The sequence below is a fragment of the Hoplias malabaricus genome, chromosome 4, assembly GCF_029633855.1.
Source record: "Hoplias malabaricus isolate fHopMal1 chromosome 4, fHopMal1.hap1, whole genome shotgun sequence".
In the NCBI taxonomy this organism is placed as follows: domain Eukaryota; kingdom Metazoa; phylum Chordata; class Actinopteri; order Characiformes; family Erythrinidae; genus Hoplias; species Hoplias malabaricus.
In genome coordinates, this window is record NC_089803.1 from 63,410,382 (window position 1) to 63,435,489 (window position 25,108).

Genomic DNA, 25,108 nt, shown 5'->3' on the forward strand with positions numbered 1-25,108 from the left:
GCTGCAATATGTTGTTTATGTTAATTTCTGGAAAAGTTGTTATATCATGCAATGCAAAGGTGTCTTATTTTTTATTATTAGTTATTGTAATAACAATTGTAATAACCCTTTTCTAAATAATTATTTAATGATGCACTAATAAATTAAGCAAGGTTACTGCATGCCTTTCTTTCTCTTTCTTGCAGAACATTTTAATACAAGACTCAGAAAACTACAGGAAACAGCTGGAAGACTCCATACATGAAAAGGTAACTGATTTATTGTTCTATTCATACATTTTCTCTTAGATTGGTTTATTCAAGAAAACAGAATAAAGCTGGAAATGACAGGACAAAACTTTTATATCTACATTTAGAATCAATTATTTATTTATAATATTTATGTATAATTTAACAATTAAAATGTAATATAAAATCCTTTCTAATTTATTATTGGATATTAGGTTTTGTCACATAAACTGAGTTGTGTTAAAATTTCTCATTAGGTTGAAAGTAATTATAAATTACTCTCTAGCTCAGCAACATTAGCTAGGAAAGAAGATGTTTGTGGGTGGAGACTGGACCAGAGTTTAAAGGTACTGAGTTTGTATGCATTCAAATGTTTGCAGGGACAGTTGGCAGAGGAGATTGAGAAGTTGAGGACAGAGCTGGATCAGTTCCGGCTGAGGGCGGGATCACTGACAGAGCCAACACTATCACGGTGAAAAAGATACTCAGTATATCCAGAGGTTTTTTGTATAATCCACATTGTATAATCACTATAGAAGAACATGAAATTAAATAGAACACATTAAATTACAGACACATGAGCCTAAGGTGACTCCGTGCTGTGTGGGCTAGAAAGATAAGATATGAAATCCCCAACTTCCGAGCAGTGGAATTATGTTCTTTGAACTAATGGAGCTCCATCCACTACCTTTGGGATGAGCTGGAGTGCAGAACTTATTATCAAAAAAATCAGTTCCTGTGGCTGAATGGCATCAAACCTTACAGCTATGTTTCAACTCCAAGAATAGGGGCTGTTACAGTAGTAAAGGGTAACAAACTCCTTCTTAAAATGTCTTATTTTAGGAACGTATTGAATAATATTTAGGGTCATAATTGTCCCAGCTGTGTCATGACCACATAAATGGCATTAGGTTTGGTGAAATGGGAAAATAATCTTTAAAGTTTGGTCAAATTGACAGAATTACCTGCTGGTGTAAATAGAGAATGATTCCTGCTTCTTTCTCACCAAAACGATCACATTCACTGCTAAATTTTTTACATGGTGACTCTCACTTTTTCAGTAGATAATTGTATAATGGTATCTATAAGATTATATATTAAATTTGTTGTGTGTATGTTTATTCTAGGTCTCACCTGGATGCATCCACAGAGTTACGATACTCTCTAGGATCTCTGGCTGAGACTCAGTCTGATCACTATCGCTCAGCTAAAGTTATCCGGAGACCACGGAGAGGACGGCTGGGACTCCGAAGAGATGAGCAGAAGGTCTCTCAACACACACACCATAGAAATTACTCTCCATGCGCTCTGTATACTCCATTCCATACACTTTACATGTCTCTCAACATGGCATCCCCTTCCTAAGTAGCATGCCAGTTATAGCCCAAATGGTATCATTTATAAGACCAGCAGTTAAAAAGTCTTGTACAGTTTATAAAGTATTTTTCAGGTCCTTATTAATTATAAGTTCTTAAAGAAACCACCAACATAAATTTCAGGTATGCATTTATAAAGCAAATTTAATACAGTATTCATAGGAAGTGTAATGATATTGTTTATGTTGACCATATTTCTTGTTTAATGGCAGAAATAATATGATATTCCTCCTTGTAAAATGCTCATCTAGGCGAAGTCTCTGGGAGAACACGAGTGGAGATCTCAGCAGCTTGGAGTTTTGGGAGCTCATCCATTTGAGAGTGATACAGAAATGTCAGACATTGATGATGATGACAGAGAAACTCTGTTCAGTTCCATGGACCTGCTTTCTCCTGGGGGTCACTCAGATGCCCAGACCCTTGCCATGATGTTGCAGGAACAACTTGACGCCATCAACAAAGAAATACGGTGAGTTTAATGGGTAACTACTACCATGTGCTAAAATTTTGTACTTCAGTTTCAGAAAAGAGGACACGAGAATGAGAATATCCTCTTCAGACAACACCCATTTTGCTGAAATAAATATTAATTAATTCATTCATTGTCTGTAACCACTTATCCAGTTCAGGGTCGCGGTGGGTCCGGAGCCTACCCGGAATCAATGAGCGCCAGGTGGAAACACACCCTGGAGGCAGTGCCAGACCTTCACAAGGCTGAAATAAATATACTGGTGAAAAATAATACCATGCAAAAATATAGCATTTTTTATTCACTAAAACTATTTGCAGTAAAAGATTTGTGATTGTTCCCGGTACAGGATGTGTCCACATATTTAAAAAAATATATAATTTGTTCAGTGGTGCCCAATCTTTTCCTCACAATTGTACGTTGGCCTTTAAACCTTTGGGGACTCCAAATTTTCAAACTGTTTTCAATGCATATTATCATGTTATCTTGGTCTTTTTTTGATAATCAACAATATTAAAGCTCAGTCTGGTTCATTTTAGAAGAAAAACTCAGCCACACTGTGTAAATATTACTGAGAGTCAAAAGAAAAAGGCCACAATCATTTTTGCTATTTGTTGTTATGTCACTCAAACCTTTGCACCAAAAGAATTGCAGTGTTTTGTAAATACAAAATTTGAATTTGGTGCCTGAAATACTCTTCAAAGAGTGTGGATGGGGCAAAATAAGAGTGAAGATTTAATTGAAACTTCATTTTACATTGTTTTGAAATATTACACTTTAAGAAGATGAATATAAAGGAGCATTCACCAAAGGCTCAGTCATTGCAAACAAAAAATGGCTGTGGCTCATTATGCCAAGATTTTGAAGTATTTGTTGTCATCCAGTTCCAACCGTTCATCTTCCAGTGCAAGACTGCAGTGCTACTCCTTATATCGTGAAAAGATTCAGGGAGTCGGGAAATCTCTGCAAAAACTGTGGCTGAATATGCGTGACCATCAAGCCTGTGCAGTGCTGTTGGAGGAACCATCATGCTACTATTCTGATGAGCATACTCCACTGGGCTTGGCACTTTGTAAAATCAATTTTACTTAACACAGTTCGCCACTGTCTAAAGAAACGCAACTATATATATATATTGTGTTTGTGTGTGTGTCTTTATGTATATCTGTGTTTTCAGGCTGATTCAAGAGGAGAAGGAGTCCACAGAGCTGAGAGCTGAGGAGATAGAGAACCGAGTGGCGAGTGTAAGTCTGGAGGGACTGAATCTGGCTCGAGCTCACCACCCCACAGCCTCAATCACGGCATCGGCCACTGCCTCCTCCCTGGCATCTTCCTCCCCTCCCAGTGGACACTCCACCCCCAAACTAACTCCCCGCAGCCCTGCTCGCGACATGGAGCGTATGGGAGTCATGACCCTGGTACACAAACACCTACACGTACATTAATATACACTACAACTTTACAGGGATCTTTTCTTATTTAACTAAAAATTACCATTTACCAGAAAGCAAGATGTCTGCAAACAGTGAAGTATTTTGATGTAAAGGTAAATAAATACATAGTAATCTTTGAATTTTTAAATTACTTTCTCTGTTTTCACAGCCGAGTGACCTGAGGAAGCACAGGAGAAAGGTACATCAGCTTCATACTAGCATTAAATACTTTGTACAGCTTTATTACATACTGCACTGCCAGAGAGAGATGGATAAAAATAAATGTGTGTGTGGTTTGCTGTATTTTGCATAGGTCTCTAGTTGTTTATGACAATGTTTGACAATCTATGGCTGTCTATGAATGAGAATGACCATATATAATGGTGTATTACTGTTTATGACTTGTATATGCATGTGTGTGATTTTAGATTGCTGCTGTAGATGAGGATGGCCGTGAGGACAAGGCCACAATAAAGTGTGAAACCTCTCCTCCTCCAACGCCTCGCCAAGTTCGCATGACACACACACTCCCAGCATCCTCTCACAATGACGCTCGGTGAGTGCATTTTAAAACTGTTAGACACATAAAATAATTATTGAATATAGCTAATCCATCACTCTGCTATTTATGGAGTTGTTTGTGTAGAACTGAATATCTGTATACGCAATATGCAGAAGTACATGATTTCACTCATTGTAAAGAGTGGATGAGTGAACCAATAGAAATGATCCAGCACTGCTTGGGATAGAATAATTTAAAAAAATTTACATTCATTAAATCAACAACTTCCTTCTGCTCCGAGTTTGGAAAGAAACATTTCTAGTTTTAACTGGCACCCTATCCAGAGTGTGTTCCTGCCTTGCACCCCATGATTCAATCAGGCAGTTACAGTAAAATACAGTAAAATGAATGAATGAATGAATGTTTCTAGCTTTTCATTCTGAATGTATCCATACTCTTGTGTGTGTGTGTGTACAGTCTGGCTGCTACATTGGAGACTGAAGCCAGTGCTCTGAGCAGTGTCGCTAGCAGCCAGGACTCTCTTCACAAACAACCGAAGAAAAAAGGAATAAAATCATCTATTGGGCGTCTGTTTGGGAAGAAAGAGAAAGGTCGACTGGGACAGCTGGGGAAGGAGATGATGGGACCAGGACAAGGTACTGCATGCTTTCAAATAGATTCCTCTCTTTATAGAAATGTAAATGAAGTGTATTTTTCTAATTTTTTCTTTCTGCATCCGTGATCTACAAAAAGTTCTTGAAAAATGAACACATATTTCAATATATTTGACATTTTCATTCATTTTCATTCGATTGATTGTCATTTAATAGACTTGTATGATTTTACTTTCAGAATTTTTTAATAGCCTGTTGCACCCTCAAAAATATTCCTAAACTTGAATAATAAACAGAATAAAATATACAAAGAGCACTGCTGTTTATCCATTTTAAATTTAAAATAATAGATATATTAGAACAAGAATTATTTTTAATCTGTTAAATAATTACATGAATGAAGTAAAATCAATTGCAAGAAAATGTTTTTATGGAGCTTTTTCATTTGTTGCTGTTTGTTAATTTTATTTATTTGTTTAGTAGCTGTGTATTAACTGATAATTCTCCTCACCTGATTAGGAAATATTTCTGATCCAGAGTTGCTGGGTCAGGACATGGCAGTGGGCAAACTGGGCACTCAGGCTGAAAAAGACAGAAGACTGAAGAAGAAGTGAGTGATAAACACTACAAAAACACCAACCACTACAATGCTGATATCCTGATACATAAAGATCAGGAAAGTATGTGTGATACCTGATGTTAACTTTTTTTAAAACCTGAGCCATGAAAAATTAAAAGCAATATAATAAAATAAAGTGGAATAAGTACATGGTGAATAGAATACATTGTACATTGTGCAAATAAAACTGACTGTGCCATAGAAATTTCCAAATTACTATATGGAAGAAAATATAATGATAAAACCTGCACATGCATTAAACAAATCTGTGCAGTAGACACAAGATATGAATTATTGCACATTTACATAAAGATGCACATTTACAAATAAATTACAGTGTAATACACATTACACAGTGAATGGAATAGGTCTGTTGTGCAGACATTTAAACATAATTTGCATATTACAATACTGTAATTGTAATACAATAACTGTAAATGATGTGCTTAAAATTGTAAAATAATTAAATTTGCTTAAATAAGCAATAAACGTAACAATAGTAATCTAATTATGACTAATTGACTAAATTTAAGATGTCAAGAGACTGCAATCGCAATGCATTAAATGTTATACCTACTGTATAAAATCATATTCCAAAATTGTATCATATGCAAAAATTATGTATTATAGTACATAATGACATACAAACCCCATTTCCAGAAAAGTCAGCACATGTTTTAGAAATGCAACAGACAAATGCAGCAACAAAGAAAATAAGACATTTTGGGACAGAGTCATGTTTTCCACAGGATCACACCACTTTGTCTTTTAATTATTTGGGCATTGAAAATACTAATTGTTGTACGAGTGGAAATGTACAAGACTGCTACTCAGCAGTCTGTGGCCACCATTGTCTGATTTTTCATTTCATCAACACTGAAATTCTTTGCAGTTTGCACTGAAAAATGTTCAGTTTGTACAGGTTGACAATTCTCTCACAAATTCTACAATAAAATGATGAGCGACAAGCTATTTTTTCCTGCCAAGCCTGAGCATGTGGTGAATGCCCATTTTATGTCTTATATTCACCTATAGTGTAATGCTTCACAAAGGTGACATGACTATACTGTAAACTTTTCACTCTATTTTGATTCTGTCCTAACTTTTTTTGGAGTGAATTTTAGATAGCAGACTCTTAAGTTATTTATGTTTAAAAAAACACAATCACATTGGTCAATGAAAGTTTTGGAAAATTTTTGTTCTGTCAAATAATATAAAAATTAAGAGAATTAACAGATGGATTAATGTGTTTATTGCATTTCACAAAATGTCCCGACTTCTCTGGAAATGGGTTTTATACAATGCTGTTGAGTTATAACGTACAATAACACATTATTGGTGACAAAGTAAATAACAGCATTCCAGTATTAATACATATTGCACAATTATTAATCCTTATAAATTCATAATAGATATAATAGATATTAGTTCAATTAAAAGCAGATCTGTTACAGCTCTTTCTTTGCATGATTAAAATTATAAGATAGTTTTAATTCTTATCTACTGATGTGTGAAACTGCATAAATGAGACTAGGAGTGTGTTGTTCTCTCCACAGCAGCAGGACTGAGTGCTTGTTGCTTCTTGAGCTGCTGTGTGGATGCATATGTAGCATGTTTACAGATGTTTCCTGATGTTTCCTGCCTGATCAACTACTTTCTGTTCACTATGTGTGCGTGTTTGTGCCAAAATGAGCTAAATGACTTGCTTTATTTTTACTTTGTTATGTTTTAATGTGCCATATGTTGTTGGAAGGCCTGTCCTCATTCTACCATTGCATTTTCACAGATTTTTTGCATGCTGTATGATCAGAACTATTGCCATGTATCTAAAGGGTTTATGAATAATTCAACTAGGCAAAAACAAAAACAATAGATTTGCACCCAAGTGCCTTTATCTATGCAGGGTTTTTAAAGTAATGAATAGAATAGTGCACGCTAGTGAATAAGGCATAAACAACAGCTTTAACCGAATGTACTGTACATACAGTATGCGCAATAACAAGCATTTAATTTTTGTCTCCCATCACTTTCTTTTTATCTCTCTCTCTCTTGCTCTCTTTCTCTCTCTCGCTTTCTCTCTCTATCTATTTATCTATCTATCTATCTAACTATCTATCTCTATCTCTCCTCATCTGATTCTGTATCAGCGGGTAAGTTTGGTTTGTGTTGCTAAGACTTGCTGCATTTTCCACATAATTTTGTTCATGTATGTATGTATGTGTGTGTGTGTGTGTGTGTCTATATGTGCTCTGTGGTTATGTGTCTATTTCTGAAGGGTTTAGACATGTTTCTATCTCTCCATCAGCCGCCCACTCAAACCTGAACCCATACCCAAACCCTGCCGCCTTCTCTTTCACTCCACTGCTTATGATGTGATTCTTCCCTTCTGCAGTTTGCATCTCTGCCTGGAAAAGAGAAAGAGTTTTGTGTGTGCCTTCAAAACAAGCCTGTTCTTGAACTGCTCTGTTGAGGCTTTTCTCCTGCTGTGTGTGTGTGTGTGTGTGTGTGTGTGTGTGTGTGTGTGTGTGTGTGTGTTAGGGCTGCAATGATTAGCCACAGCTCTGATGCAAGATAATACACTTAAGGAAGTTTGGGGAGGCAATATAACATTAAATTTAAACTACAGTGCCCTTTATTAAACTAAATGTCTGATTCTGTGATCTTAAAGTTAATTTGTTTTCTGTATAAGTTTAAAAATACTACTAGGTTAGGGTTTGGACCTTAATATATTTACAGTACTGTGAAGAAGTCTTAGGCACCTAATATATATATATATATACTTCTATAAAGTATTAAGTGTGAGTGAGTTTGAAGAGTAATGTTTTGTTCAGATTCTCCTTGATCACATGAATTTGTTAAATCAACAGCACACATTATTTAAAATCATTATTTATTAACCAGTAAAACTAGGTATTGGACGATAACCTCAAATTTGCTAGTATGGACCAAGGCCGTAGAGGCTGAAACAGGGAGGTGAACTCAGAAATCTTTGGGGAGGAGTTCAGGGTGGCTTATGAATGCATATGAAGCCGAACCCCCAGTTGGATAAATGAATATGAGAAAAGAGTGGAGACGGGGTGGAGGTCGGAGCAAGTTTTTTAAAACAGGAGGCTCGGTGGGTTTGATAATGGCCGGACATGGCTTCGAATGTGGGGATCAGCAGGAATGACCCAGAGCGAGCTGACGTAGTGAAGCAGTCGAATCGAGATTTGTCTTCTGAACTAAATGAAGCAAGTTTGTCTGACACGGAAATGACGTGAATTTGCGTGTTATATATAGGGCTGAGAGGAGGAGTTTGGGTGTGTTCCTACTCCCAAAATTATGTTATTGCATAACTTCAGTAATACAGACTCCTCGAGGAGAGATTTGGAAAAAGTTAAACCAACACATTCTCACTCAGAATCTGGTATAAATTGTAAAAATAAGCATTTCAAAGGTCAGACCTGTAAATTACTTCCAAGATGTATCTGTTTGGTGGCACAGTGGTGCAGCAGGTAGTGTTGCAGTCACACAGTTCCAGGGACCTGGAGGTTGTGGGTTTGAGTCCCACTCCGGGTGACTGTCTGTGAGGAGTTTGGTGTGTTAGGTGTGAGTGTGTGAGTGAACGTGTGAGTGCGAAGGACTGGTGGCCCCTCCAGGGTATGTTCCCGCCTTGTGCAGTGATTCCAGGTAGGCTCCGGACCCACCACGAACTTGAACTGGATAAGCGGTTACAGACAATGAATGAGGATGAATGAATGTATCTGTTTCATATATCTGTATATAGATAGATAAACAGATAATATATATATTAACTGAGGTAACATCACTAAAAAAAAGACTGTTGGTGTGACATTTTTAATTTATTTTGAAATTTATCTTAATAGCTAGCATGCAATGTCTCAAAAATCTAGTAACAACAAATGTAAATCTATTTTATGTTCCAACTTTTCAAGAAAACTGGATTTACAAAACATAGCTACCCAACAAATTTGATGTTTGCTGTTGAAAACTCTGCTCCTCATTGCCACGTGTTCTAACAGGTAAGAACAGTGGTGTGCAATTTTTTTTTAAATCTTTGTAGGTCAACCAGTTTTAATTATGAGGGCACTGTTATCACAACAAGTGAGAGGAAACTAAATTTAAATAGATTTATTTTAGTGAGAAATAGTGATAAATACAATGACAACTAAAGAAAGCATTTTTTATTATATTATTAGTTGCAGCCTGCAAGTGTGTGTGTGTGTGTGTGTGTGTGTGTGTGTGTGTGTGTGTGTGTGTGTGTGTGTGTATGTAATTGTCAGTGTTTTGTGATCTGTATTTCAATAACCAGGTCCCATCTCTGGTTATGGATTGTCAACTTTAAGGATTTTCTTTTCTTTCTTTGTTGATTTGTTTACTGTTCATAACTGAGTTTCTCCCTCTTCAGCGTCAGTATGTTCAGAGGATGTCAGTCATACATTACACAGTCAACCTGAACATATCACATCAAGATGTAAAGATAAGGACTGCATCACTGCTCTTGAATACACAGAAGAGCTGAATTAGAACAATTACTTAAAGATGAGATAATGCTAATCCTGGAGAGTCATGGCACTGCACGTTTTGTGTTTTTCTACTCTAGATTTTCAACAATTACATTTTGTAATTGTAATCATTTTAGGAGGAAAAGGTTTATTGCTTCATTGCTTCATTATTTTGATCATGCTGATGTCTCAAAGGAAGGTCAAACCAAACACCAAACTTAGAACTTAACCATGGATGAGCTTGTGTTTATTTACATTTTTCTTTAAAGTACAGGCAAAATGTTATACTAAGCTAAAACATCTAAATAAACCTGAAACTAAAAGAAACAAATATACAAACTTATGCATAATTTACTAAGAGTAATAGCACAGTTTAGTCATTTAGCTCACAATATTCTTCTATTTCCTCATTTTGTAGCATAATATTGCTAACTAGCTCTGAATAATTTCTCTGAATCATTGCTAAATTTTAAACTACACCAGCATGGAAGCATTTTTTATTGTCAGATTTCCTATCTTGTTCCTGATGCCAAGCTTGCAGGGGGTTGTAAAATGAGAATTTATAATATGCACATTTCATAACTGCTGTTTTAAAAGAACATTTTTAACAGAAGTCATTTTACCACCATAAAGTTCTAAACAATATTAATAATTAATAACAATTTATGAAGATGCAGATTTATTATTTTTACATTTTGTTCTTTACACTGCTCAAAATAGTCTTGATTTGTAGTCTCTACATGAATCAGTTTATGTTTATATTAATAATGTTAATAGAGAATCTACCAAATCCAGGCCACTAAAAAACATAATAAACTGCAGTGCTATGACTACCCTAAATTCTTTTGAACCTACCACAAAGAATTTTTTGCAGAAACCAGTAGTTTTTCCAGTAGATTGTCCTTACACTAACAACAGTGTCATTTATAGTGGCTTTGATCAAATTAAAATTCAAACCTGGCAGTAAATCTGGACCAGAATCTGCAGATACCCAACATCTTTATTTCTGCTACCTACAGCTTCTGATAAAAAGCAAAATTAGCTAAGAATGTATTCAAGTGTCCTTACTTTGCACTGAACATGTGTTCCTGCATTATTAATCCATCCTCTGAGGGAGGAACATCCAGCACACTTATCACTGTCCACATAACACTTACTGTATTTCTGTAATACACTCCAATCTGACAGCTAGTTAAGGTACAAATACTAATATGACTAACAGTTCATGGAATAATAAGCAATAACACAAATAAGCAGCTCATTTAATCAGCAATGTATCGCTTAACAGCTTCTTTCCTGCCTTCCTATACTGCTATATTACCTCTTAGTCATTGATGCCAACTTATATCAAGTCAATATATCGAATATTTCTCATGGTGAGATTTTTGTAATAATATTCATCCAAATTTAAGATGCATGTTGTTATTTCTAAGTGATTCTATTTTGAATCAGTGTCTTATTTTTTTTGACAGATAAGTAGCTTTTAGCAAGTAGCAAATAGAACAAGATGCTTCAGCAAAGTCAGTCTTTTAATAATCTTACTTTATATATGTAAGGGGAATATTAGCTACATAAATTTGATCTAACATTATTTTTTGCAGTGTAGCACCTAGTTGTTAGTCATTCTAGTATTTCTACCTAAACAAACTTCTTACAGTATATACATATATCAACACTGTTGTTTGTTCATTAGCCAAGTGCCTGCAGATATCTGCATCTTTGCCATTTTCACTTTTGACCCATGTTGTGCTAAATCTTGGGCAGAATAATTAGATTCTGAGGGTGGTGTTTCCTCAGCTTTAGCAAACATAGACCTTATGAGGGCAATAATGGGATATTAAGGTCCATTTTCAATAATTACTGGGCTTTCTTTCTGCAAAATATCCAGTCTCTCAGGCGCCTGTGGTGTCTGCATTTGGAAATTCTAGAGATGTTCCCTCAGGAGCTGTGTATTTCTACCACATGACAACATTTATCAGACTTTATTAGAGTGCCCTTCTCTCATGGTGCTATAAACTGGAATAAATGCACTAAGATTAAAACTGTGCTGTGGATCAGGCAGAATGTGATTATACATTTGCTGCATCTGTAGCACATTTAGATTGGGCTGAAGAAACCCAGCGTATTCCTTTAAAACCTATTCATAGTCTCTGTTAATTTATTCTTTCTCTCCATGCTCTGTTGAACTGTCTGTAGAACAGCAACTGACACAGCACTATAAAAACTTGGATGTTCACCAAGTCAGTATACATCAGCCAGATAGAGAGAGAGTGTGTGTCAGAGAGAAAGATGTGAAAAATGAGCCTGTATAGCATTACCAAAAGATACTGGATTTTGTAAGATAGCTGTGTTTTCTTCATGCTCTCCTGAGCATTCTGTATTCAGAGTAGAGCCAGAAGAGGCAGGGGATCATGGGACGTGTTATCATTAAAACACCAAGAGGAGTGAAAAAAAATAGAGAGGAATAAATGCTAAGACGTAAGATGTGTTCGTTCTTATCACACACTGAATGCACATAAAAGAAAAGGAAGGGAAATACTGGCTGCTCAGAGAGATAAAGTATTTCTTTCTCCTGTCTGTCTCCATCTCTCTCTCTCGCTCTCTCTCTCTCTCTCTCTCTCTCTTTCTCTTTCTCTGTCTCTATCTCTGTCTCTGTCCAGTTAATCTCTGGCAAATGCTCACTGAATCTGCCTTCTTTTTTACTCTCTCTCTCTCTCTCTCTCTCTCTCTCTCTCTCTTTTTCTTTCTCTCTTTCTTTCTCTCTAGGCATGAATTATTAGAAGAGGCAAGGAGGAAAGGTTTGCCATTTGCTCAGTGGGATGGTCCTACAGTTGTAGCTTGGCTGGAGGTAAGTAAAGACCTCATCTCACATCAAGACTGGAATCATAACAATTGTAGTTTTTGGGTCTGTGGGAGTGATATATATTTTTACTAAAACATCAGTAGTGATGAAAATGGTTTTAGTTAAATGTGTTTAAAATAAACCTGAGGCCTCTTTTGATATACTGAACTTTTTGTATAACACTATACTTGCATGTTATGTGAAGCGTTCAGCAAATAAAAAGCAGACATGTAATAAAATATTCCTCAAAAGTCACTGAAATGCTCTCATCAGACCTCTCTAAAAACTGTGGGCGTGGTCCCAGCATTGTAATGAACATGTGTAACAGCCCTGGTAAACAAAAATGTTATGGCCTTAAGACAGAGAAGCTGTTTTTTTTTTTTTTTTACCTTTCTACGATAAACTGCATTTGTGTTTTCACATATCTTTAATGTTTACTGAGGTTTTGATCTCTCCAATGGAGTTACCAGCCAATTATAGATAGGCAGCATGGCGAACACAGGAAGAAGAAGGTTTACTCTGCGTGAGGCTCAGAACAAGTGCTGGGTTTACTCTGCGTGAGATTCGGAATGGCTGGGCTTGAGTACAAGATTGTTCAGAGAGAGGGATGAGCCATGTAAGCTTTGTTTAATTGTACGGTAAAGCTTGCGTAAGCTTTACCCATTATAGGACCACGCATTCTACAGCGAGAGGAGATCAATACTGGTGAAATACAGCAAACATTTATTAGACTTTGGGAAGATATTCATAAGCAATTATTGGTGCATTTAAATTTAAAGCGGGCCCTGAGGAGTCAGAAGAACTTAATTAGTAAGAAAACTAAAAACCTTTAGCTTCCCAAGTAATTTATTTCTACATAAATTGTGGTTGTGTAATTAAAGAACTCTAACAATGGTTTGGGTTCACCATGAATCACCACCAGAGTTACAACTTGGCCCTGGACAATTTAGGCTGAATCAGACTCTGGTCACTTTATTAAAAACTGCTTAAGATCTATTAACTTTAAGTTTAATGGTAACACCAAATGGTGCATCAGCAGGTGAGCTGCGGTCACTAACTGTACACCATCAAGGGTGAGGAGTTTCTAATAAAGTGGCCAGAGAATGTCCAGAACTGATTCCACTGAGACGGCATGATTTTATGAACTGACGGATCTAAGAAACATTAGGTCGACCAATCAAAGCTCCGTTGTCATGGCAGTCTAGATAATTGTTGGCAATACAGCTAATCTGGCTCATGACAAAATCAAGAACTTAAACAAGAAGAGAAATTATACTGTCTCTGGAAATTACATAAAAGTAAAACACTTTTCTAAATAGGGAGGATAAATGTACAGGATATGTGAACCAGAAAAGTTCACTCTCTAAAAGTGTATAAGAGTCAGCATCACATATCTGAACTTCTGTCCTTGGCATTAATGAAACAGCAGATTTTGTGACCCTTCTGAATTAATTTTCCATAAACATATATAACAATTTTAATTTGCTGAGTCAGTTGTAGCAGATTTAACCGTGTGAAAACTGAGAAATGCCAGCCAGGCACATTTTCACTGTATTTTAATAATGAACATGTGTCAGAGCTGAGGTCAATGTGTGCTGCATTATCACATCAGCAGCAGCAGAGAGATGTGTGTACATCAGCATATCACTTTACTTCTGTTACACACACACACACACACACACACACATTAACCTGCTCTTTGAACCATCCACACTAATCAATTCTCTATTATAGCACTAATGAGGTTATAATTCGTGAGATCAATTTAATAACATTCTCATCATTTTCTAAATCACATTTAAATTAACATTAACACTTATAGCATTTAGCTGACTCTTATCCAGACATCCAGACTTACATAAGTGTTTTGATGTCAACTGTCTGTTTATTGTTGTTAATACTAATACACTCTATGTCCAGGAATGGTTGGGCACTTGCTTATTCAGTGTTTCTTCTGAAATGAAGAATGAGACCCCTTAAAATTATTATTGCAGAGATGTTTTGTGCATACACAGTTTGTATAACGTTCATAGAAAAGTATTCAAATTAAAAAATGCACCCCTGGACTAAGGCCACCATGCCCAGTTCCAAATATGAACCAGAGGGCAATGAAGCCCAAGGAGCTTTGGACTGTGGTGCAGTGGAACTGTATTCTCAGGAGTGATGGAGATGTGTGGTTGATACGCTTGATTCATAACTAATCATCCAATCATCAGTACCTGACCTCAATGGTCTTATAGCTGAACTCATTCTAATCCGCACAGCAATGTTCTAACAGCTGGTAAAAAGCCCTCCTGATAGATTAAAGACTATTACTCCAGCAAATAAGGAACAAACTACTCAGAATTGCTCTTAGATTCATGTAAATAATGTTGCTGTCCAAAGAATATCATGTATCTCCAAAGTAGTACATTTATAGGAAAAGAAATATACCTTCTTCATTTTCAATGGAAGTCAATGTAAAGAGATTATATTCAAGTAATTTTGGAGCATTTCTATTGGTTCATCATAAATATCACACAATGTGGCAGCTGCTGTGTTAAAAATTTCTTTGTAGAGTGACAATAAATATCTACATTAAAATGGTACATGACATTTTTGTTGCCCTTTGTAGATATTAAACTCATAAGAACTTAATCAGGTGTTAAGCCCACAATGGACAAATGTGCAAATTACAAATAAGACAAACTGCTCTGTGAAAAAGTTCATTTTCCAACAAAATTAATGGCATAATGGCAGAGCAGTTTGTCTTATTTTCTAATTTCTTTCATTTTGCAGTGACTCCATCTAGTGGTAGCAGTTTCATAGCAAGAAATGATTTCATTTGCTTTATCATTGCCAATGATTACACTCTTTTTCCCAGTCTGTTTTCCCAGTCCCTGGATATGTAAGGAATCTGCTCTTTAAACATTCTGAGTTGTTTAGTTTTCTCATACGCCCAAATCAAATAGCTAAACGAATGTTACTGATTTTCTTTTGGGGAGAAATAAAGGCTGGTGTTTAGTTTGTTGAAAATACTGACATTAAAATAGTGATATTGGTCAAACAAAATGTGATTAGGTGTTTACTGCAAATTGTTGAGCTTTAGATGTCTGATGTGTCACCATGTGTGTGTTGTGTTTGTAGCTGTGGTTGGGAATGCCAGCGTGGTACGTCGCAGCATGTCGAGCGAATGTGAAAAGTGGAGCGATCATGTCAGCGCTATCAGACACTGAGATCCAGAGAGAGATTGGAATCAGTAACCCTCTGCACCGCCTCAAACTCAGACTCGCCATCCAAGAAATGGTCTCTTTAACTAGCCCCTCAGCCCCACCCACAACCAGAACTGTGAGTAAACATACACAAACCGAACACGCGTACACACACACACACACACACACACACACATATACTCTCTTTATAAACACTGTCATTATATACATTATATACAATTGGTTTATGCCTCATTGTGTTGTCAGAGTCATGCCCATGGAAGGAAATCCAAGTGTGACACCAGTGTGAAACCAATGTGCTTTTTTACCAATGAAAAATATATATTATTGCACCCTGAAGTAAGCTTAAATTTTTTTCAAGCTTATATTTTTGTTGCTGGATTCTCTGGTCAACATGACATTAATTTTCCTACCTGACAGAATCAAAATGCCTTCTGTGTGCTTATTTATTAATACGACAACTTTGGTCAGGCACGTATCCTTTATATATTTTATTTGTACTATGAAGAAATTTGAGCACATAGCTCCACTTTAAAACTACGTAAGAAAACTTCAGACACTGTAGATGTCTTGGCAGACTGTGTGCCAATTCGATTTCTCACAGTTACTTTTAAGACATTATTTAAACTAATAACATTCCCAACTGTTTTCTGTGAAGCTTTAACTCATGTGTTGTATGTGGATTACTAACCACTTTAACAGTGCATGTTGCAGATAGCCTTCATTTCAACCTTCTGGCTTTACAACGTTTAACATCTGTCTTTAAAAAAAAGTGTGTAACATAAGTAACATATTGTCAGTGTGCGTGTAATAGGAATGAGCATTATGATGATTTAATGTTTCAATCAGTGCAAACACTTCCATCACAGTACCCTTTTCTGATTATAACAAATGTAGTTACAAACATACTGTGTGATTGGCTAAATATCATTCTACTAATAGAAATATCTTACAATAAAGCAACTTCAATTTATTCACATGTAACCTAGCAACAATCAACCATTAAAATCAAATCAAAATTAAGAGATACAGCAATGTTTATAGTTGATAAAGTATATCTTTTCTAAGCAAGCCTCCTCACAGTATGAATATATGAATCGATGTAGTGTGATTGGCTAAAATGCTTTATGTCACATTATATACCCTGGTTGCCTTTTGTCAAAACATAGTTAAATAAGCCAAAAACCAACAAGAGGGAATTAATCCTCAAATAATCCTCTAAAAACAGACAGATATTAGTTAATGGATCTTCTCAACCTTTAGCATGCCTTCTTGTGTGTTATTTATATTAGTAACAAGTAGCAGATTGGATGGTAGCCCAATATAACATTACTCTCTGTAACACATTCTCTTGGATAAAAACATGTTCTCATAGCTTTCCAAAGACTAACTTCAGAAAATGGAAATCTCTTGCTATTTTGCCATATAGACATATAGAGTTCTATCTGGGTTCTGTTTGCGAGAACGTGTGGGGCTTAAAGCTCATTATCTGACCATGATGCTGTAACACTATTGGCTTACAGTGGTGCTGCTCTTCTTCTTTAACACTGCTTGCCCTTCCCACTGGATGACTGCTCTCTCTGGGCTCCACCCACATAGCCCTCAGGCAACGTGTGGGTGACCCATGAGGAGATGGAGACGCTCGCAGCCCCTTCTAAAACGGTCAGTTTCCCCTTGTACATAATTTCTTTTTCTGTCCATCCCTCTTACTTTTTTAATCACATTCCTCCTTTCCTCCCATTTGTCTGTTTCTGTATCGACTTACATTCAGCTGCTGAAATACACACATGCTTGTCCTTTCTGTTTTGTCCTTTTGCATTTTGATTTTTTAATTTTTTGAAGTTATTTAGCCCAAAAAAAAAAAAAAAAAAAAAAAAAAAAAAAATATATATATATATATATATATATATATTAGTCTTGAAACTAAGTTATTAATCACTTAAACCTGAAACACATTAATTTTGAGATTCTTCTATACCACTTGACAACATAGACGGACAAAACGATATATAGAAATGTAGACAATAAAATACTTTTTCTCTTCTTTCCACTATTGTGTCTTTGGGATTCTTTTATTGTGCTAGCTTTGTTGCTATGTTAGCATTGTCCAGACTTTGACAAGGCTTAAAACACAACTTGTTCCAGAGATATAATTAGCAGTAGAATTTAATACATCTTCAATCTACACAACTACAAATTTACATACAGTACTGTGCAGAAGTCTTAGGCACCTAAGATAATTATATATATTTAAACTAAAGCCTTTTCAGTAAGTGTGGTGCTTGTATAAAATTATATATAATCATAGTAAATGCAAAAAAATAATAATATAAAAAATAACAAATATATAATTTGTTTCTTTAAAGTGGTAGGTGTGAGTGAGTTTGAAGAGTGATGTTTTGTTCAGATTCTCCTTGATCGCATGAATTTGTTAAATCAACAGCACACATTATTTAAAATCATTATTTATTAACCAGTAAAACTAGGTATTGGATGATAACCTCAAATAATATGGACTCCACGAGAAGAGATTTGGATAAAGTTAAACCAACACATTCTCACACAGAATATCACACTCACTGGAATAATGTTATTTGGTTTCATTCTAATGATGGACATCATTTGTTGTTTGTTTGTTTGTTTTTAAGCTCAGATAAGTAGATTTTTAAATCTCATAACCTCATGTGCCTAAAATTTTACAGAGTAAAACACAGTACAGTAGGTCATTGCATAAGGAATTATTTTATTATTTATTTATTTATTTAGTATTGAGGATTTAAAAAGGAATGTGCTTTATTATAAATCTGTCACATCTACAAACCTGTTCCTAGAAAATGTGTTTTGGTTTTGTTTCTGTGAAATGGAATAATAACAAAATTCTGGTTTGTTAATTCCCTTGAACTTTTAATACAAAAGATTTTTTTATTTTTCACTGACAAGTTTATGTGTATTTTATAAATTGAAACAATTTATTTTTAATTAATGCATGCAACACACTGAAAAAAACTGTCATGGGGTAAAATAAGTGTGAAATAATTTGCCAAAGGATTAGTCTTTGCAAGCACAGATGAGTCATGACTTAAAAATGTGTTCCAAAATACAAATTGAATATTTCTCAGTGCAAGATTGGTAAGAATTTAAGTCTTTCACTATCTGAAGTACATTATATTATGAAAAGATTCAGGAAATCCAGAGAAATCTCAGTTTAAAATTTAGTCTATAAAGCCTTATAAATTCAACATATCTAGCCAAACGCATCCTGTGGGCAGTGTCTTGTGTCCACCAATGAAGGATCAGAGGACGGCCAACACAAACTGTGCAGTAACAGATGAGCTGCTGTCTCTGACTTTACATCTACAAGGTGGACCAATGATATAGGCGTGTCTATAGAGTGGACACAGTGTTGAAAAACTCCAGCAGCGCTGCTGTGTCTAATCCACTCTGCTGTATCTGATTCACCAGCACAAAACACATTAACGCTCCAACACCATGTCAGTGTCACTGCATCACTGAGAATGATCCGCCATACGTCAGCGCTGTCCAATTAAAAACATGTATCTCCCAAAATAGTAACTTTACACGAGAAGGAAAAAACTGGCATTGCAAATGAAAAATATCTTTCAATGGAAGTCAATGTAAAACTATTTTATTCCAAGTTATTTAGGAGCAAGGGGTGGCGCAGCAGGTAGTGTCGCAGTCACACAGCTCCAGGCACCTTGAGGTTGTGGGTTAAAGTCTGGCTTCAGGTGACTGTGAGGAGTTTTACAGCTGTATTGCAGCTTCATCAACAGAGAGGGTGTGTGTTTGACTGGCATGCCTGCAGTCCAGATCTGTCTTTTCTGGTTCACAGGAGGGAAATCAGGCAATATTGACCATAGACTGTTGAGCTGTTGAAGACATGTATCAAGCAAGGATGGGCTTGCAAAACTTGCAAAACTACAACAGTTTACAACAGTTATAACAGTTAGAGCAATTATCCTCAGTTCCCAAATACTAAAAAGTTTAAGTAAAAACCAAAGTGATCTAACACATCTTTTTTCAGTGTGTTGTAGATATCAAATTGTAATGTCTATGTTTACAAAACGGGGCGGCACGGTGGCGCAGCAGGTAGTGTCACAGTCACACAGCTCCAGGGACCTGGAGGTTGTGGATTCATTTCCAGCTCTGGGTGACTGTCTGTGAGGAGTTGGTCTGTTCTCCCTGTGTCCGCGTGGGTCTCCTCCGGGTGCTCCGGTTTCCTCCCACAGTCCAAAAACACACGTTGGTAGGTGGATTGGCGAATCAAAAGTGTCCGTAGGTGTGTGTGTGTGTGTGTTGCCCTGTGAAGGACTGGCACCCCCTCCAGGGTGTAGTCCCGCCTTGCGCCCAGTGATTCCAGGTAGGCTCTGGACCCACCACGACCCTGAACTGGATAAATGGTTACAGATAATGAATGAATTAATGAATGAATGAATGTTTACAAAACACAGTTTGGTCAGGGAAATATTGGAAATCGTTTCTTTGTGCTTTTGTCATTTATATTAAGCTTTGAAAGAATAAACAGGTTCTTGTTTTTGTTGGATTTATAAAAAATAAATCACAAATTTTCTGAAAATGGAGTTTGAAATTCATTTTAACGTGAATTAAATTATGTATTTTAATCAGTGTGTAAAATAAGATATTGTGTGCTGCTTTATACTCTAACGCTGCCATTTTTTGTCCACTTTAATGCTGACAGAAATCTGATTCAGAAGAGGGAAGCTGGTCTCAGGTAAGAAAAAAGTGCAAGTGTTGATATTGTTTTCTCAGAACCACAGTATTACATTTAAAACTGAAGAGCAGTAGATAGTCAGATGTACGTGTACATTATCGCGGTAGATAAAAGCATCTGTTTTTTATAGCGTATACTGTAAGACTTATTTCAGTCAGCTGGAGGTTTCAAGGGAGCTGGAGGTTTTTATTTCACAAAATAAAAAACAGAAGTAGAGATAAATGGTTTAGTTGTGAAAGTGCCCATATGAATATGTTTGTGATAGACCCTGGCATATGGAGATATGAATCATGAATGGATTGGTAACGAGTGGCTGCCCAGTCTAGGACTACCTCAGTATCGCAGCTACTTTATGGAGTGTCTGGTGGATGCTCGAATGCTGGATCACCTGACCAAGAAGGACCTCAGAGTGCACCTGAAAATGGTGGACAGCTTTCACAGGTAGCATTCAAAACACCAGAAACGTAGAATTATATACTTGTGTATGTGTGTGTAAAAAAAAAAATATTTATATATATATATATATATATATAAAAAAGCTGTTTTATATTAGAAGTTAAGAAGAAATCAAAAGATCTCAGTGTCATTTTATTAAAAGTCCTGAAGTTTTTTTTTTTGTCTTTGAATACAGCTACATTAAGCTGCACCCATTTTGGGCGCAATCATAAAAATGATTGAAACTAATTGGGACACTTGTGAATACTCATGAGCCTGTGGTCACTTATTTTAAGCGTTAGAGGGTATAAAGCCCCAGCAAAATGGGCTTTGTAGCACTGGAACTTGGAGTGCAGAATTAATCATCCAACATCAGAACATGACCTCACTAATGCTTTAGTGGCTAAATGTCATCAATTCCCCACATTAATGTTCCAAAATTGCTCTGAAGCTTTAGAGGAATGATAGATGTGCTCAGTCTTTTGGGGATTATAGTGTCGTCCACTGAAGTATATATGTGTGAAGCTGTGGGTTAACTGATGGTTGTGTGTTTTTTAACAGAACGAGTCTACAGTATGGGATTATGTGTCTGAAGAAGCTAAACTACGATCGCAAAGAGCTGGAGAGACGACGAGAGAGCAGCCAGCATGAGATGAGAGGTGTGTGTGTGTGTGTGTGTGTGTGTGTGTGTGTGTGTGTGTGTGTGAATATGTAGGTTTATGCTTTTATCAGTGGTCCTCAAAATGACATAATGACATGAGGTGGTGTTCAAATAAGGTCAGTTTTCTAAAAGAGCAGGATGATTACCTCTTGGTACAGAATTTAACTTTAGGGTTAGGTTTAGATGTCTTTACTAATTCCCTACAACAATTCAGAAGTCTAGGAACTTTCATAACTTTTTATGTCATTAGAATAACTCATTGTTTTATGAAACATAATTTGTGTTATCTGTCTTTATCTGGTATCTATTTGAAACATTTAGCTACAAACCTTGCTAACAGATTAACTCATCAAATGTCTTGCATCCTTACTATGTAATGTATTTGGGTTCAAGTAGCTGTATTACTGTAGTAGTCAATTCCACCAGAAAAACAGTGTAATAAAGTGTTGTGTAGGAATGCACTGAAATATCAAAAATGGGTTATTGCAGTGTTTCATTCATTTGTACCACTTTTTCAACAGTGGATAAATTAAAAAATCTACATGTATTTTAGATTACTAAACAGCTATTTAAAAATATTTATTGAACACAACTATTTAACATCCCAGCAGACAAACCAGCAAAGCACAATATGATTAAAATGAGCAAAAAAGAACCCGCCACGCACCCAATTAAAGTTAATGTAAAATATGTGAATATGACGTAATATATTAATAAAACAAAAAAATATGATCGTACTAAAGCTGTGTACCTTACTGTAACACTTGTAAACAGGACAGATTTGTTCTGTTCTTTACTCTTTCTCGCGTTACATTTGCGTCAAATGCTTGAAACTGAATAAAACCTGGGAAACTTCAACTTGTTCTGGTGTGACTCGCTGTCGAAAAATAGCAAGTTAAAGTGGGTATTACCCTGAAACAGCTGCAGCTAGCCATGAAGCTAAAGAGTAAGGGGGGGGGGGGGGGGGGCACGAATACTGACGTGCAGACTGACCAATTAAATGTTTACAGAGAAGGTTATCGACCAATAACGGTAGCTCTACAGTCAGACCGTCCAATCAGAAGATTTTAGGCTACTTCACCACGCCCCCTTCTCACTCAAGCGAACCAAACGGAGTAGGGGAGGGCGGGACTAGTTTGTGAACGAACCGCTTCTCGAAGTTCTATGTAAGCTCTAGAAAAACAATATCCCGGACGTTTGTGAAATTCCGGCCGGACATTTTTTTAAGTCTAAAAAAGAGGACATGTCCGGGTAAAAGAGGACGTCTGGTCACCCTATTATTATTCTGTATAAATTATTCTGTATTTTCAATCATTTCCAACCTAATAATTGTGGTTCCCGGTGCAACCCTAGGGGTTTTTATACGTGTCTATAAAATGCAACACAGATTGTTTGAATGAAGCGCTATAGAGTGGGCCGCCATATTTAAAACAGAACTGATACATTCTCGGTTTGTATGTGTGTGTGTCTATGTGTGTGTGTGTGTGTGTGTGTGCTTGCTTGCATGTGTGTTTCTGTGTATAGATGTGCTGGTGTGGAGCAATGAACGTGTGATTCGTTGGGTTCAGAGCATTGGCCTCCGTGATTATGCCAACATCCTGTTGGAGAGTGGAGTTCATGGAGCACTCATTGCCCTCGATGACAACTTTGACTATAGCAGCTTGGCGTTATTATTGCAGATTCCTAACCAAAATACTCAGGTAAACAGACACACATAGACACAGAAGCCTGGCAAATTTCCACAGAATCAAGGATGCAGTTTCAAGAATTCATTTTCAAGGCCACATTTCCTAGGATGTCTTCTTAAGGACATTTTTTCAAGGATGTTTATTGTATATGCAACTTCACAAACAAACCTTAAACCATGTATTCATTGTTTGTTGTTTCTGGATCTTCTGATTTAAATCCCTAAACACTCCTAGGTGTATTACTTATGTGTATATTACTCTTTCTATAAACTCAGGTCTAACTCATAAACACAAATGCAGATAAACATATAAAATACTAAATCCCTATTTTTTTAGACAATCAGTAGGTATTAAGGATAAGCAATAGGTAAATTTTCATGTCTGCTTTAAATACCCAGACCCTTTCCCCCTGTAGGCCCGTCAGATCCTGGAGAGAGAGTATAACAACCTGCTTGCCCTGGGAACGGAGAGACGTCTTGATGAGGTTTGTGTTTTTGTCCTCACAGAAATGATCCAGCATGTGGTATAAATAATTTTCTAAGCCATAGAAGCTGTTATTGCAAAAAAACTGGGAGAAAAATCTGCTAATACCCATCTTTCAGAAAAATGCTTTGGCAATAAAGAGTACCCAGTTAACTCTGATAACCATCCAGATGATTTGTGTTGTTGTGAGTGAAGGGCTACACCTCTCCTCCTTTAAACGTGTATATCTCCAGCCAGTATACAAAGAAACAGAACAGCATGTTAGTTTTGTTGAAAATACCTCAAAAATACTTTATCAATATAAATAAATATTTATTGGTAGATTTATGATTTGGTCAGAATAGTTAATCAATATTAAATCAGTTCTGGGTACTGAGATATATAGTGTGTATGTTTGTTTGTGTGTGTGTGTGTGTGTGTGTGCAATGATAATCAGGAATTTCGAGGACCTTCATGGAGAAGGCAGTTTCCTCCTCGGGACATTCATGGGATCAGTATGATGCCTGGATCTGCAGAGACTCTGCCAGCAGGATTTCGCCTTACAGCCACATCAGCACACTCTCGAAGATTGCCACCAGATGGTAATACACACATACACACACACACACACACCTGTCAGTTAAAGGCTTTACTGGACACACCTGCAAATCTACAGTGGGCCCAAAAACATTTACATCTTACATTTCAATTCATATAAAGAAAAACTATGTAATAATTTTACCTTGAAATTACAGCTACAGGAGCATTGTGATGCTCCACTGACCTGTAAAAGGAAAATAGGTCAATAGGTCATTACTACTCCAGGCTCAGCACTGCAGAAACTGAACTGTGTAACTTTTGGAGGAGGGTAGCAATGAGAGGTGAAGTGCAGAAGCTCTAATTTTTTAAGTTCTCTTATGTCTCCCACCTCATGTATATATTTTACTCAAGTTAAACTCCTATTTGCACTCTGACATAAATGTGGGTGTAATTGAAGGTACTTAGATGAGGGGGCAGTATAATCATAGTCTCCCTTTCTGATTCTGAAGGGCAGGAAAAATCAGAAAGGCTTGTTTAATCATATGGTTTATGACTTGAAAACTGAATTATGTTATTTGAGTTTGTAGGTTGCAAGGCACTTTAGATCCCCAAATTAATTTGAAATTACACACAAAAAGTGGGTTTTCATACAATTTCCCCTTTTCTGTAACTTTTGCACTGTTTAATTTGGACCCAAACATCTGAACCAGAAGTTAGCCTCAGAGTTTTCCTAACTTTTTTGTTATTGTTATGGTGGGAGCTTACTGGTTTTG

General features: G+C 36.4%; 1 protein-coding gene across 1 annotated transcript in view; it reads left to right on the forward strand.

Moving 5' to 3' along the window:
- The window catches only part of ppfia2 (PTPRF interacting protein alpha 2), a 55,084-nt gene that overhangs the window by 24,704 nt on the left and 5,272 nt on the right, over nt 1–25,108 (forward strand). The window contains exons 10-27 of the mRNA XM_066668558.1: nt 186–248; nt 608–699; nt 1,355–1,493; nt 1,855–2,072; nt 3,250–3,490; nt 3,675–3,704; nt 3,934–4,061; nt 4,485–4,663; nt 5,141–5,231; nt 12,512–12,593; nt 15,714–15,914; nt 17,399–17,461; nt 20,517–20,549; nt 20,815–20,990; nt 21,546–21,643; nt 23,170–23,345; nt 23,749–23,817; nt 24,253–24,397. Of these exons, the coding sequence (XP_066524655.1) occupies nt 186–248; nt 608–699; nt 1,355–1,493; nt 1,855–2,072; nt 3,250–3,490; nt 3,675–3,704; nt 3,934–4,061; nt 4,485–4,663; nt 5,141–5,231; nt 12,512–12,593; nt 15,714–15,914; nt 17,399–17,461; nt 20,517–20,549; nt 20,815–20,990; nt 21,546–21,643; nt 23,170–23,345; nt 23,749–23,817; nt 24,253–24,397 (2,224 nt within the window). The remainder of the gene's footprint in view (nt 1–185; nt 249–607; nt 700–1,354; nt 1,494–1,854; nt 2,073–3,249; nt 3,491–3,674; nt 3,705–3,933; nt 4,062–4,484; nt 4,664–5,140; nt 5,232–12,511; nt 12,594–15,713; nt 15,915–17,398; nt 17,462–20,516; nt 20,550–20,814; nt 20,991–21,545; nt 21,644–23,169; nt 23,346–23,748; nt 23,818–24,252; nt 24,398–25,108) is intronic.